The 16,733-nt window shown below is 29.7% G+C and overlaps 1 protein-coding gene and 1 long non-coding RNA gene across 3 annotated transcripts in view; one reads left to right on the forward strand and one right to left on the reverse strand.

Moving 5' to 3' along the window:
- The window catches only part of LOC107443761 (proton channel OtopLc), a 29,072-nt gene extending 16,858 nt beyond the window's left edge, over positions 1 to 12,214 (forward strand). For both annotated transcript variants that reach the window (XM_016057725.3, XM_016057726.3), the window contains exons 6-7: positions 2,030 to 2,276; positions 8,329 to 12,214. In XM_016057725.3, the coding sequence (XP_015913211.1) occupies positions 2,030 to 2,276; positions 8,329 to 9,215 (1,134 nt within the window). In that variant the 3' untranslated portion in view covers positions 9,216 to 12,214. The remainder of the gene's footprint in view (positions 1 to 2,029; positions 2,277 to 8,328) is intronic.
- Positions 1 to 16,733, reverse strand: part of LOC139427066 (uncharacterized) — a 78,021-nt gene that overhangs the window by 634 nt on the left and 60,654 nt on the right. The gene's annotated exons all lie outside the window — the stretch shown is intronic.

Here is a 16,733-nt window from a genome sequence, read left to right on the forward strand (position 1 = left end):
TTTTTCGCTTGAGGTATACATTTTATAAGCTTTTGCTTGACATGATGTCAAAAGTAATAAAAAAATATAGATAAAATTGAGGAAAAAAAGTTAAAAAATTAGATGTTGCCAGATATCAATCTTAACATTTATGAAGTTTTTAAAAATACAAAATATTCAAAAGAAACCATTTAAAATTTCAATTGTTACATAATATATGGTTGTCATTATATATTGAAAACAAGTAAAATTACTTCTTGTGTCACATAATCAGTATTCCTAAGTTTTAAAATTTTTTTTAATTGCAGCTGCTTATTTTACAAATCTTAATCCAAATAATTATTTATTTTGTTACAATTAACATAGTAACAAAATGTTCTTACATAAAATTATTATAATTAAATATTTTAAAAAGAAAATATATTTTTAAGAAAAAATATTAACTTTCAGGTAAAAGACTTAAGATAACCCAGATAGTTTTGTGTGCTATTACAATGACATGAAAAAATAAATTTTCTTTACTGTTATACAGTAATGTGTAGGTTCATTAATTGTGTGGGTAATACTTAGGTATGTTAGTAAATATAGCCAAGCCTCTTCCTCAGACTGCATTTTGGCTGCTGATAATAAAAAAATACTAGAAATCAATTTATTTCTATTTATGGAGAACATTGGTAGCCAAAGTTAGATTTTCCAGTAGGATAATGCCTCCAATTACATTGTTAAATCTTCTAAGTGTTGGTTTTTGCATATAAGGTGCATGTCATGAATGGCCTACCTGAACTATTGAAACTGACCTTTTACCTGGCCTATGGGGATATCCCTAAGAAAATGAGAGAGAGTTGTCTTCAGTAGGACTGTATACATCAAAAAGCAGTTTCAGTTTGTGGTAGAATTAAGGAGCTGTCATAATTTGAACTTTGGATAATATTGATTCAAATATTCTCGAGGGTTTGATAAATAAATACATAACATCATATATTTCAAGTCATATATAAACATGACAGATTTATTAGCTATAATTAGAAGTGTCTCCATTTTGATTTTTTTCCCTTTTCTTTATTTGATGTTCTTTTTCTGTCCAGTTATGGTAAAGAATGAAGGCCGATTTATTTAGTTAGGACGCATTGTATGGTTAACTATTTTTACATGTATTGCATAATTTTATTGCTATAATATTATAAAGGATTTTGTTTATATAGTCTACTACCATTACAACTAGTGTTGATTTGGAAAATAAAGGAGGGTTTACTTAATGCTTAGGTTTATATAAAGTGAAAAATCAAACGTAATCTCACATTAAACAGAGAAGCAATTGTTTTGGTATAACAAAGCATTTCTTCATTGTTTAGCTAACATCAATGAATTTACTATCATTAATTTTCAAATAATTAGTGCAAACTTTGCTTATATATATGCGCACCAGTTTAAATTGTTTTATCTCTGTACTTTACTTTAACTTAGTTTTAAAATGATAAAAAAACATTTAAAAAATGTTTTAATCTAAATAATTTCTTAAAAATGATTGAATGTGCTTGAAAAGAAGAGTTAAAATTTCTTTTTTTATGAAAAAGAAATTTTATCTCCAGAAAGTTTCTTTTTTTATAAAACTTTTTTTATTTATCCTTATTTTGTTATCTTTATAGCTATTAAATTACAATTTTATACCTACTATTAATTATAATATTCTAGATATATCAAATTATGATATATAAAAAATTCTACTTCTTACTAGGAAAAAAATATAAGTAATTTTTTTACATTTATTAAAACTGTTTTAATTCCTATAAGATTTTTTTGTAATGCTGATTTATTTGTTGTTTAGTATTATTTTACTAATTCCTTTCTATCCAACTTGTACTGCATTTTTATGAGTGAACTGTTTTTATCTGCATTAAAGAATAGTTGGAATAACTCTTAGGTTTTTTTTTTATAATGCTGTATTACGAAAAATGCTTTTTTTTCTGCATTCATTTCAATTTTTGGACAAATGTAAAATTAAAAATTCTTTGTTTCATCTTTATTTCTAATTTTATCATTATTTATGTAGGAAATATGGAATATTTTTGGGTGTGTTAGAAACTTAGCGTTTATGCATTTACTGGCTACCAATCTTACTGTGTGGATACGATTATTACTTTGGGAGAGTGCTAAAGATTGGGAATCAGCAGTTCATGTAAAACACAATTCATCCAGGAAGTGGCATCAAAATGAATTAAATATTACCCTTCATTCTTTAGAATCAGATATAAACTCTGTGGATTCCAGTAAACATTCTCCTATTCATACTGTACATTGTAAGTTGATATTTAACTTTTGTTCCAGTAAATATTGTTAAGTGATAAGCAATGCATTTAGAAATTTTTAATATTTAACAATTATCAAGTCTTGTATAATGTAAAATTTCTTTTATTATAGCCTCAGTATAAAATACCACTTCATTTCCAAATATTTTTATACAGGATTTTCAACAGGGTTGCCACTCCACTGGGAGAACAGGGAAAACCTGGAAAATACAGGGAATTTAAAAATAACAGGGAAAATGCAGGGAATTTTGAGTTTTTCTTTAGAAACTGGGAAAATACAGGGAATTTTGTTTCTTATTTTTGTCTTTTAAAAAATGGTGACCACTCAAAGCGTAATCTATGGGATGTTTAAGGATGATTTTTCAGCTATACTAAACTATTTCATTTATCATAGCATTATTTAAGTACGTTCAGCTGTTTTCCCACCGATTAAAACTAATAAATATAGTTAGCCCTATATAGCTAGCACAGTAATTGTTGTTTCCTCTTAATATATTGTGTATAACATGTACAGGGAAAATACAGGGAATTTTGTTTCCAGATTTGAGTGGCAACCCCAATGCCAATACAAATTTTTTTAATTCTTTTCAAAAATGAAATGCTGATACTTGTTAGCTTTTCTGATTCTGGCAAAAGACTTCCATATTTTTTACCTGTTTTATGATCTTTTGATCAAAATCAAAACTCTTTCACTATTTTAAGTTTTTTCTTTTCATACAATTAATTTTTAAGTAAGAGAGAAATTTTTAAAAAAGCACAAATAAAAAAATATTTATTTTTAAAGCTATTGAAGTGCGCTGTTATAATAAAATAATAAGTCATCAAATCTTCCTCATGTTTTCACCTTTTTTTTTTTTTTGCTTGTTACCAGAATAAATCAAGTAGTTCAAGTAGAAAAATTCTGTGTTGCAAATCACACGAGTTACTTAGTGCAAACAAATAATCCTTGTTTCTATTCCACAGAGATGAATTTTTTTTGCTTTTTTAAAATTTTTTATACAGGATGACAATAAATAATGGGGATAAATATTTTCAAAATTTTTTCATTAATCTAAAGAAATTTAAGAAAAATAATAATTGCTTTGACCTTTTCTAAAAACATATTCAAAATTTTTTTAAGTGGTTCCTCGGTGAGTATAGGGCCAAACGTGGCTTATAAAAATGTGAAAAATAAACAATGCAAACACACAATATCCTAGTATTGCCAGTTTATCACACACTTTCCTTCCAACAACATTTAGACAAATTTTCAGATTTTTTTAAAAATGGCCCGTTTGAGTTATGATCATTCAAATGTAGCTCAGGATTAGCTTGCAAAGAGCCTGATTTTCCAACGTATACAGTCTTTGTTTAAAATAAAATTTGCCATAAAACTACTATAAGGACTTTTAGATTGCTGTCTTCACTTATTCAAAAATATAATTATTTAGTACGAAAAAAGGAAACTCTGCCAAAACTTGGTTCTGTTTTTTCTACTTAACATAGATAAAATAAATGTAATTAAAGTTTAAGTTTCATTTAGTATTCAAGTAATGGAAAAAATAATACTGGAATATGTTAAATAGTTTTGATACCGTTACCCAATTAAAAATGTGTCTTCTTCATGTTATTTTTTTTAAAATGAGATTTTTGGTTACTACTGTATCAACAAAATTTTATTTATTACTTGTTCAAAATCTTTTTAGGATATTTCATAACTCTAGCAACCGTAACAACATTTATTTTTTCAAAAAAAAGTCAGTAATAATCACCTGATATATTTTGATAGTAGCTGCTCGAATTGAGATAAAATGACTTGAAAGTTATCACATTCTATTATTCTTAAAAATATAGGAAATAAATATCTTATTGAATTATTAAGTGAAATCGTTGTTTAAATCTTCTTCTTCCTAATCCCCAAAATTAGCTTGACTAAACAATGTCCATGAAATTCATGACCTGGAGGAAGTCGGCTACCAAAAGTGGGTTTTCTAGAATGTCCCTCTTGTCCAGTCCAAGACAGTCCAGTATATGTTGGGAAGAAGCCTGCATGTTGTGGCACCTGGGGCAGTTTGGGAAGATTTTAACACTACCCTCGAAAGAAAGAGACTTAAGGTGGCCGCTGGTAAGCGCTGTTTGATCCTTGCTGTTGCACCGAATGTTGAGTGCACCTCCTGGACGGGTGCTCTGGTACCAGTGATGTTTGGGGGGTACGAGCATGGAATCATTGTCTTCTTTTTCGATGCCAGTTCCATGAAGGTGAGTGAATTTGGACTCATCAAAGTACCTTCTGTCCCCTCCTTAGCCAGAGTGTCGGCGATATCATTGCCCAGAACCCCAACGTTAGAAGGGATCCACTGGAGGTGGACTTCACGCAGTCGTGAGAGGATTTTAAGTTTGTGCAGGATTGAAGCACCTGTTTTGTCTCTCACCTTCCTCCAATGCGATAAGTACTGTATGGAACTGAGACTGTCAGAGTATCCAGATATTATTGTGATCCTGTAGCGTTAGAAGTGATTCCAGGGCAGTATCAATAGCAATGAGTTCACTTCTAAAAACTGACCAGTAATCAGGATTCCTTTTGGTGATGTTAAAGGAGTAATTAATTGATTTAATGTAGACACTACTGCCAGATGATGATGTGTCCATCTTGCTTCCGTCTGTGTACACCAGTATTGAGTGTTTGGGGATAGTATTTATAACCTCCAAAGCAAGTTGTTTAAGCATCACCAGGTGATCCAATTTCTTGTTAACTTGTGATGAAAGGTGTTGGTGGAAATAAACCCCAGGAAGTCCTTCAGTTGGGTCAATGAATTGTTTATTAAGGCAATCCTCAACATTTCCAGCAAGAACTTTGTTAACTACAACCTGGCTAAATGGGCTATTCTTCTTTAGTCTTTGGTTGCTGCTCCACCTTTGTAGATAATCTGCTGTTCTGTTTTGGTGTCCGAGGCTAGAGCTTATTAAAGTATTTAGTTAGGAAATAATTTCTTCTGAGGCCTAAAGGCTAGAGGTCGGCCTCAAACAAGATAATGTCATTTGGGCAACTGTTTCTGAGTTCAGTAATAGTGCAAGCAGCAGAAAGCTGGACTCATTCAAGAAGTTGAAGGTTTGAAGCAGATGCACAACTATAGACTGGTGCTCCATATTCCAGGATTGGCCTGATGAGAGCAAGATATGCGGCTCTTAAGGTGGTAGCGTCAGCACCCCAATCTCACCCAGCAATATACTTTAAGATTTCTCTTCCTATTTTTCAACACTAAGTTGTTGATATGCTTATTGTTGGTGAGTTCAGGATCTAGAAAGAAGCCCAAGTAACTGGGGTGTTTTTCAACAAGTAGAGTTTGACCATACAGGGGGATATTGGGTTGAAATCTGTAGAGTCGTTTGTTAGTAGTGACGAAACTAATAGATGATTTTGAATGATTAAAGGTTAATTTGTTACTCTTTGCAAATTCTTGAATTTCCATTAAAGTTAGATTAAGGTTATTTTCGATATTGCTGACATCTGAATCAGAGCACCATAAGACAATGTCGTCAGAGAATAGTCCTACCTCACATCACTTCGAAATGACCCTCTCAATGCCGGCCAGAAACTAACAAAACAGAGTTGGACTCAGGGTGGATTCTTGTGGAAGTCCCTGCTTCTGTGTAGAGGTGTCAGATAAAACATTGTTGAACTTAACGTTAAAAAGTCTGTATTTCAAGAAATCATTAATCCATGGCAAGGCAAATCCATCAATTTTGAAGAAAGTAAAGAGTTTGACAATAAGTTTTTGTTTCCAAACTCTATCAAATGCCTTAGTCAAGTCCAAAAAGGCAGCTCCAGTATGTTTAGTGGGCCGGTGATTATGGGCATCACATATTCGCTGTCCAAAGAATAGTACGTGATCTGTAGTACTGTGTCCTGTCCTAAAGCCGTATTGTTCCTTCGGAAGTAAGTTATGCCTCTCAGGAAAAAAGACGAGTCGATTTAAAATCATCCTTTCCATAATCTTGCAAGCAGTGCTGGTGAGTGCAATTGGCCTATAACTATCGGGAGAGCTAGCTTCTGTGTTGGGTTTTCTGATCAGAATGATGATTGCTCTTTTCCACTCATTGGGAAGGCGACCTAGTCGCCAAGATTGATTTATGATGTCTAGGAATCTACTCAAAAACTTCTTACTCAGATGTTTTAACATTTGACCTTGGATGCCTTCCGGTCCCGGGGACTTGTTAAGATTTGCTCCATTCATTGCACTCGTCAATTAGTGCAAATTAAAGTTACTTGTGAAGATTGTGTTTCTTGTTGAAGAGGTGCGACAACCATGTAAAACGTTTTTGGCCTTATTTTTGACCTTTGAATCCTCCTTGGAAAAATTCAAGGTGCTTGCATCCCGATAAAATAAACCTAATAGGTTAGCAGCCGATTTGTCGTCTTGTGCAAAATTACTATTTTCGTCAACAATGGTGTTAAATTTTTCGCGTTGCTGTTGTTCCTTATTGAGGCTCTTAAAAATTTTCCAAAGTTTAGTGCCAGATGATCTTGAGTCAAACTTGGAGCAAAGTTGCAACCATTTCAATCTTTTGTTTCCAGCAGAAGATCTTCTGATGTCTGCATTGACCCTGTTTAGCTCAATTCTAGAATGAACATTAGTAGAGTTGGTCAGCTCTGTGATCAGTTAATTCCTCTTGTCCAACAGTGGCTTTAACTGAGGGGAATTATGATTGAAAAATGGAATATAATTCTTCACGTTACCTCTTGGAATTGTCCTACGAGCTGTCTGTAATATGGCATATTTGAAAGATTTCCAATTGCAATTTATATCCTCTTCAAGCTGTGTGGTTGTTTCATTATCTAGCTTTGTAGTGAAACTGCTCCAATCAGCTTTTTTGAAATTCCAATACCTTCTGCTTGTTTTTTGTAGTCATTGGCGCTTGCAGAGTTCAATCAGAATAGGTAGATGGTCACTACCAATGTTCTCCAACACTGACCATTTGCAGCCAGGAGAAATATCAGGAGTAACTAAGGCTATGTCAAGTGCCTTGAAATTGTTGTAACTGTAAGAGAAGTGCGTTGTGGATCCATCATTGAGTAAAGTAAAGCCGCTATCATCCAGTAAGTTTAGGAGGGTTATTACCTCTCTGATTTTGATCTGACCAACTCCAAATTTGGTGCTTTGCGTTAAGATCCCCAATGAAAATAGTGTTATCAACAAAGCCATCACAAAAATTAGTTGGAAGATCTTTGTTATTTGGATGATAAAGATTGATAATGTTAAGCAACTTACCTCTCTAAGCCACCTGGATTCCCTGTGTCTCAAGGTCAGAATTGTTCCCAATGAGCTATTGATGTCTAAGCTCCTATAATTAATGTCTCTGATGAGAAACGCAAGGCCACTTCCATTGCCTTGTCTATCACAAAGGGAGATGTTATATCCCTTTACTTTAAGTTACACATTGTTATTTAATTTGGTTTCTTGGAGGGCAACAATCTGTACCCCATGAGTGTTTGCAAGTTCCAACACCTGATCTAGTTTGACTTTTGAGGCTGTGGTTGCGATCCCATTGATGTTTCATTGAAGGATTTTCAGAGTTCCATTGGAAGTACTTGAGGAAGGTAGTATATTTTTCGAGCGTGGTCCACTTCCAAATCAACAAACGCGATCCTTTTTATCCTGCACGACGATCGAAGCAGTATGAGAGTTAGAACAAGACATGAAATTCATAGTTGGGGTAATAATGCAGCTTCTGAAGTTCTATGACTGGAGCACTATGCTGGCAGAAGTCTGACTTGGCTCCTTCGCCTGTTGAATTTAGCTGAGTGTAATGGAACGGCCTTCTCGCCAAGGGTGACCTTTCCAGGAGTAAAACTCCAGACGTACATCACCCGTTCCACCCCTTCGCCACGATGAGGCAGCCAACAGGACTTGAGGGGGTCCATTCTTGATAATGTAGCTCAAAAATTTTCATAACTGGATTAAAAAAAAGCTATGATTTATACCGTAAAATATAAACAAATCTTTAATTTTTGCATCACAATTAACTTTTTCATACTTTTATATACTATTTTCTCCTATTTTAGATACTTACAACTGCTACTGGAGAGTTAAAAATTCTGATGAAATGGATGTTATATCAGTTCAAAGTTGTCTTGAGAATTCTACTGTTGGATATGCCTGGTCCAAAACAACTGAATTTTTATATCCAATTATATCTCAATATTATTTCATAATTTTGTGTATTATATATATTATATGGATTAATGGCGATTCAAATCACATTGATAATTATTGCTTTACTTCACCTAAAAAGAGCAGGAATGAGTCTGTATGTAGCCGATCTACTAAAGGTCTCTTCCTTGGGTTAATAATTTTGGCTGTGTGTGTTATAATATCTATAGTATTTTTTTCAGTATCTACTGATTTAAGATTTTCTCTTAGAATTTTGTATTGTGTAATTTTTGGTTCATCATCATTTTCTGCTTTCATGGGAACAATACAATCCTGTAAAATGAAAGCCAGAAACTTTTCTGATACTTATTACAATGGCTTTCTACAAAATTCTGGTCTATTAGCTGTTTACATCTATGGATCTTGTAATGTGTTGGCTGGTGCTATTTCAGATGAGGAAATGAGCTTTGTGCTCATCATTGAAGCAGTTTTCATGGTGGTTCATGCTTCTATTCAAAACATATTCATTACTCAAATTTCTCAAAAGAAAGTTGATCAGTCTAACTACAATGAAAAGCCTGCTAGACAGTCAGTCATGTTTCTCTTTCTTTGTAATATTTCTTTATGGATTGCTGAGTGTGTTATATCCTGGACTATAGTAAAAAGAGATCTTCAGTTGTACACTTTTGGTAATATAGCTTGGCCTCTTATAACTCGAATGGTATACCCAGTTCTTGTGTTTTATCGGTATCATTCAGCTGTCCTACTTTATAAAATTTGGAAAAAATCCTATTCATAAATTTTAACATTTTGATTTAAATGCAAGTAGCTGATTTATTTCATAAGTAAAATCAGCTTTATGTACCGTGAAATTGCAGTTGAATTTGAATGCTTTTTCACTGAAGAATTGAAGTTCAACGAATTAAAACATAAATGTTGTATGATAATGGTGCCTTATTAGCATTTTTAGCTTTCTTTTCTGAGTATCAATATTGAATGATATTTTCTCAAGAATTCTTATATTTTGTGAGAGTAACTATTTATGCAAAAAAAATTTATTATTTTTTTATAATGCAAAATTTATGTGGAAATATTGTAAAAACTTTTTTAAAAGTTAACTAAAAAATTGAAAATATTTTAAAGTTTAGTCTGTTGAAAATTATTCGCTAGCATAAGTATTTGACTACAACATTGACTACACTATTATACTTCATTCAAGTTTTATTAAAATTTAATGCAAGTTGTAATTTTTTTTTACTTTATTGTAATAGCCTTGAACATGAATGGTCTCTTAAATAAATATCTTTTGCACACGTTTAATTTTTTACACAAAAAAGTGCACAGCATTTTAGTTTATGTTTCTTGGTGAAAAAATACTTTTAAAATGGTTTTATCAAAGGGTTTAGATCTGATTTTTTTTTGCATTGTTTTGTTCATTCAGTTTTATAATGATCTGGTTTTTTTGTTAGGTTTTCCTCCCTTCTATATAGGACTCGGAGAAAAAGTTCAAAACTTAATTTTTTTTATTAAAATCTATTTTTAAATTATCTTCATTTTATAATTAAGTAAATTAATTTTTTATTAATCTCAGTTTTTTTTCCAATTTGAATGGCTGAAATCATTTCCTCTCATTAACGAAATTAAAATGTATTGTAATATAAGTTAATATATAATTTTCAACATATTTTATGTGGCATATTGTAATCTTGTATTATTAAAGTCCATGTTAGTCTTTGTATTTTAGATTTCTTTTATAAACTAGTTTACATTTACAATTATGTAGCTTTCAAACTTCATTTACACTACAAATACTTAGTCTTGAGTATATTTTTAAAGTGTAACTTAAAAAATCACTTAAATTTTTTAATTTCTCTTGCTAATTTGTTGTTTAATAGTTAGTTTTTTTTCTCTTTAAGTCTTTTCTCTCTCTCCAAAGTGGTCCTTTAATTTTGTGCTATTTTTATCAGTTTGATGTATTTTTTTTTATCTGATAGTGGTACAAATGCTTTAATTTAGTTCATTTTATATTTAAGTATTTTGAATTAAATGTCCTATTATATTGGTGCTTTACAATTTACACTTTTATTTTATGTATATTAAATTTTTGTGATGTTTTTATTTTATAAACTTGTTTATTTTTATGTTTTACTTAATTTGGTATTATACTCTTCTTTATTTCCAAATTGATGGTTTTATATTGGTTAAATGTGTGAGTGTTACCTTTTCTTAAAAAAATTCTCAAAATTGGTTATTTGAAACATGAGTATAGTAAACAACTATTTTACAACCTTTGATTTTATGACTTAATTGTTTTTTCAAGTTATTAATTATTTGAAAAGTTTATTTTAAGTATTAGAGAAACAGTATTTCTTTAAAAATTAAATAATTTCCAGTTCACATCATTGTTTAAATTTATTTATTTCATATTGAACTGTGTTGCAAGCTGTAGTGTGGTTTCAAAGTTAATAATTTTTTTCTACTTGAAATTGGGATAAATTTCCTTTTAACAAATGAAACTATAGTATATTTTTTGATCATGTAAGAGTTCAGATTCTACATTGAAGAATAATGATTGAATTTACTTTAGCTTGTAGAAACAGCTATATAATGATGGCATTTTATTAATACCTTTACGTAATATGTGTATAGAATAAAATTTATTTGTTACTAAATATTGATATATATTTATATATATATGCTTTTAATATTTTTGATGTTGGGGAAAATTTAGGAAAGATACTTTTTAATCTTTTTTCTTTTTAAATTTTTTTTGGCAAGTCTTTCATTCTATTTTCTTGCAAAACTGCTAAAAGTATTATATCATAGTATTTTTTTTTCTTCTTATTGTTGATTTCACTTTTTACACAATAAATAATTTGAAAGGACTATCGTTGCAGTGAAATTAATATTGGTTCTTACTTTATTTTCATTGTTGTATGATTTACAGATTCAAATTAGTGAAGTATCATTTTTAAAATTAAATTCAATTGCTATCAACGAGTTCATAATGAATGTGTTTTCAATGGAGATAAAATACATAATTTGATATCCATTAACTTAGATATGTAAATCAAACCTTATAAGGCTATAAAGGCTATCTTTTCATCAATTGCAATTTTAATTTTTTCATAGTTTTGTTATCCAGGCCATACATGTAATCAACATATTTGAAATTGTTTTAACTGAAGTGAAAATGAAACAAGTGTTGATTTTAAACTTTTATTCCCGGTGTGATTTCAGCGTTGGAGTAAAATTATGTATTGATTCTCTTTCATGAGTTTTATTCTATTGTTTGTTTTAAATGTTAAGCAGCATGTAGACTGTTACAAATGTTGGCTCCCAATTCAGCTCTTGTTGGAATTATATTACTTTCCAATATGACTAATTGTTATCTTTTTCTTCCTTTTGTACAAAAATACCTATAGCTGTACAGCTAGAGGAGTTATCTATTTTTCAGGGATCAAAGTAACCTAAATATTTGGCAAGATATTTTCTTTAAACTATTAAAATTTTTTATCCTATAATTGTTTTTTTAAGAAAATATATTACTGTTACAACATTTGTCTAAACAATTTTATATTGAATATATATGTATGTTTTTGCTATTATTTTTATAATGCTCTTTTCAACCAAATTTATCTGCATTCTTGTTACAATGTTGAACATATTTTTATTATAGTATATTGTTAAGGGAAATATTTAAATGTTTAAGTACAAGATGTGGAACTTGTGCCATATAACTATTTTGTAACTGATTGTATGCTTTTTTTTAAATAAATATCACTTAAGGTCTCTGTACATTGATATCATTTCATTAACAATTTTTTTAAATTTTAACATTTAGGATCAAACACATTTTACTTAGCATGCTATTGTGTGTGTTGTTTTTACCTGTGAGTAATGGTACTGACTTCATGCATTAAGCTAGATGATGAGAGTAGTGTTTTCAAGTGCAGTAATCTAATGGTAGTGAGTTTATATAATTGTATTTTGGTATTCTTTTTAGCTTAATTGTCTCATTTAGATCATACCTTGAACATTTGGATCTCATTGCTCATCTAAGTTTTTGGATCACTATTTTGTCAAGGCTCTTATCTCATCAGTGGCAATTAATATTTCCTTTTGTTTCATTTTAAGCTGTAATTTTCCTAAAATCTATAACATAGAATTCTTGTTTAACTTTCTAGTTCTGTTTGTCAAAAATACAATTTTTAAAATACTATCTTAAGATTTTAATGAACTTAGCTTAACTCTTGTCTTTTTTTTCCAAACATTTCTGAAGGTTATTTGCTAATAGTTTTCAGAACTGATCAATAAGTAAATAAATAAAAAATTAAAAAAGAAATCAGCTCTAAAAGTTTATTTTTTAGGAAATTAATATTAAAATCAAATCCTACTTCTAACGTTTGTTAACTAAATGGTATTTATAAAATTCAAGTTAATAATTTAAAGTTTAAGGAAGATGGTAAATACAGGGTGTCTCAGTTAAGCGTTTCAGAACTTCTGAGAGGGGTAGGGGGCATCCTGACGACTCGAAATCATATAGCAATGTGGGGTCGGAAATGCTTTCCTAAAGCAGTGAATTACATAGAAGCACCATAAAAAAAAGAGACCTTTAATTGAAAAATCGCTATAATAATACATTGAAAAAATTATATGGCCTNTTGCAACAGCTCCTCAGTATTGTCTATAGGGGTGTCATAAACCAGTGTTTTCATATGACCCCAGAAATAAAAATCAAGACATGATATGTCGGGTGACTGAGGAGGCCAACTCACTGGAAAGCTCGTTTGGAACTTACGAACAGCGCCATCTACCGCGTCAGGAAAGCATTGCTATATGATTTCGAGTCGTCAGGATGTCCCCTACCCCCCTTTGAAGTTCTGAAACGCTTAACTGAGACACCCTGTATATTGCATTTGTTAATCAAGTTGTAGTTAGGTCATCGTTATTATATTAATTAGTATAAAATTATTAATTTGGTGAAATATTTGTTTTGGATATTCTAGAATAAACTTTTTTTTATTCAAAATAATATGAGGATAACTGCTTAGGCAGTTAAAAATTCTTCAATGGAAAATTTTTTGGGTGGGTGTTGCTGAATTAAAATAAAATGTAGTATAACATAATTGGGATTTTCGATTTCAATCTAGGACCATTACACCTGAAATTAAGAATGTTCAAATTATTAAAATAAAGATGTGCCAGTGAAAAGAAAGTAAATTTGCACAAACAATTGAATTACAAGCAAATTTTGACAATGTTAATCAATGCAAATTAAAAGTGCTTTGTATAATTTTGCTTGAAAGTTCTACATTCATATTGAGGGTAATATAATACATATGAAATAATAATAAAAGATGAATGGTTTCCTTAAACCTATGGATTTTGTAAGCAAAAAGTTAATAAAGGAGGGTGATTGGGTTACTTAACCACTGAATACAAATTTGAGTCAACATTCTGTTTACCTAAAAAAAAAAAGAGTTTCAAAAATATTAAGAGTTTCTAGAACAATGGTAACAAATTTTAGTTTTCTCCTGCAAATAAATCAATTGTGATAAATCTATTTTATAAATAATTGATATTTAAAATCAATTACTAATTAATATTTCATTATATTAAATATTAATAAATGTTTGTTTTTAGCAAATAATTACTCATTAGTACAATTTTTTTATTTCAATATGAATGTAATTTGCATCTTTTGTTAAATTTACTTTATTTTATAATTCGCCATTAAATCAATAAAATAAGCATTTCATGTTTAAAACTAGTCCATTGTTGTGTGAGTAAAGAAATTTTTTTTTAACTATGCCAAAATAAAAAAAAAACTACTAAAGCAATTCTTAACACTAGATTGCATAAAGAAATCATTTTGACTGCTTTTAATTTCAATTAGAAAAACAATGATGTATATAATGACACAATTTCTTAGAATTTTATACAGCATATAATTTTTTTTATTGTTAATATTTACTAATAACTTGTTATAGAACTGTAAATAATTTAAAAAATATTAAAAATTAATTTTAAACAAATTTCTTTACGCATTATTTATTCTTTCACAATCCAGTCATTTTGACTGCTTTTGGGCAATATAGGTATATACTAAGTTTGTCTTTCTAGTGTTAACTATTTTTTTTAATTTCATCTGAGAAAAGTAAATTTATTTACTGCCATGATACTTTTCAATGAAGTAGTTTTATCCTTTATTAATACATAAATTTTTTATTTAATTTTCATAAAGAAATACTGCTAATGTGTTTTTATTAAGGCAGAACAAAAATTGGGGTTATTAAAACCTGTGGACAATTGAAACATGCAGTGAAATATAATAAAAATTTTTAAACAAGGAAGAGCACAGGTTTATCAAAAATTTGAATTTAGCTCTAAAAACATAATGATATTGCACCGTTAATTATTTTTAGTCTTTTTACTCTTAAAAGTATAATCTTTACTGTTGCAAATGAAAAAATAGCATTTTGTTTCAATTGTTTCCCTCAGGTGAAAAAATTTCCCTCTCCTGATGTTCCTTCATCAGTAATTCTTTAACATACAAAGTTCCATAAAGACCACTTGATATACATTTTTAAAAATGAAAACATACTTTACAAATGGAGGTTTACGAACTAGTATTCAAGTGAGAAAAAAACAAAGAAGCTTTCGAAATTTGGCTGATTACAGAAGAAAACAAATGTAATTAACACCAGAACAAGTTTATTTAGAGGTTGAAAGTTGAAGATGTTTCTGATAATCCTCCTTCAACTCCTCTCTGTTTCTTCCTGCAGTCTAACTTACCTTATTATTTTCTATGTTCACCTTCATGTGCTGTAATTTGTTTGATTTTGGTAGTGTTTTTGTTTTTCGCTCTCAAGTATCAATTTGAGAATGCGATGTAACTACTTATTTGTTTTTATTTTTGAAAAGATTCTAAAAATATAAATTATTCTTTATGGAACTCCTTGTTTGTATCACAAAAATGTGGAATCCCAATTAACTTTTGATAAAATAATCAGAATTTTACCTATTAATATACAAATTTCATGGTTTGGAGGCCTCACTTGTGATAGTTTTTTATGTGAAAAAATGTCTACGGCTAGTTAAGGGTTACATAGGTTTTGAAGGAAAAAGAAATATTTGTTTCGTTATTTTTTTAACTATCGTAAAGAGTTATTTTGTTCAAACTTTAAACATATAAAGGAACGATATGTTGTAAAATTTTTCTGAAATTTTTTTTTTCAAAATGTATCTGTTAAGAACTGATTTTCGAAGACCCTCTTAAAAAAATTATTCTCTCAAACGACGCAATTTCTTAAGAAAAAAAAAAAAAACTGCACCAGTTATTGAAATTTTAACACAACTCTTCTTAGAAAGAATTGGCTCGTGATTGAACAGAAGATTGAAAAAAAGCAAATTTTTTGCTAAGTTGTAAAAAAGTTATTTTCATTAAAATATCTCTTTTAATGAAATACAGCATATCTGAAACCATTTAGGACGGCAAATTGGACATCCCTTCTAGTTAAATTAATTAGCGCTGTGTTTACATCAACTGTGGAACGAGATGCCGTTGGACATCAGAAAGGACTTGTATGCCTCATTGTCCAACTGTATCGCAAACCGGATTTGCACCAAAGAGTACTAAAACCTCCAATCATTTCTATTTTTTCCTGGTATAAATGATAATTTTACTTATATATTTTAATCATTAACTATTATAAACTTTGAACTTACGAGTGTAAAATTTCATTTCATTCTGACAACTCTTTTTAGGTGCGCTAATATTTATGGCAATGAGTGTAGTTTAAGTTTTATAAACTTATCTATAAAGCACACACAATATTATATTTAGTTGTATGATCCTAAACTTGACTGATGGCATAAAAGTTAACAATAAAAGCAGTGTTGCTTAAATTAGATCAACGTTCAAAAATTACCCGACAAAATAGATTATTTTTTTGCTGATTGTTGTGCGTATACCTGCCTATGATATAAGACTAAATTAAGAAAAAAAAATTAAGACGTAGGTTAAATAAGGATTACGTTACTTCACTATTGTGGTGGCTCGAACCTTGAAAAGAGAATAGCTTAAAAAATTATTTTTGTTAAATTCTTTTCTCTTAAAAAGAATTTATTGGCCATTTAAAATTTCAACAATTCAATGTTTATTATTAATTTAAATTTCATGACATAAAAGCTTTGATCTCGGTTGCCCCAGTTTTCGTTTTTTTAAACTATAGTAGGTATAATTTTTTCAAACTATAACTAATGTTCCTCTTTATCGATTTTAAATAAAAGGTTTTGAATAACATGGTTGCCT

The sequence above is a fragment of the Parasteatoda tepidariorum genome, chromosome X1 (genome assembly GCF_043381705.1).
Source record: "Parasteatoda tepidariorum isolate YZ-2023 chromosome X1, CAS_Ptep_4.0, whole genome shotgun sequence".
Taxonomy (NCBI): Eukaryota; Metazoa; Arthropoda; class Arachnida; order Araneae; family Theridiidae; genus Parasteatoda; species Parasteatoda tepidariorum.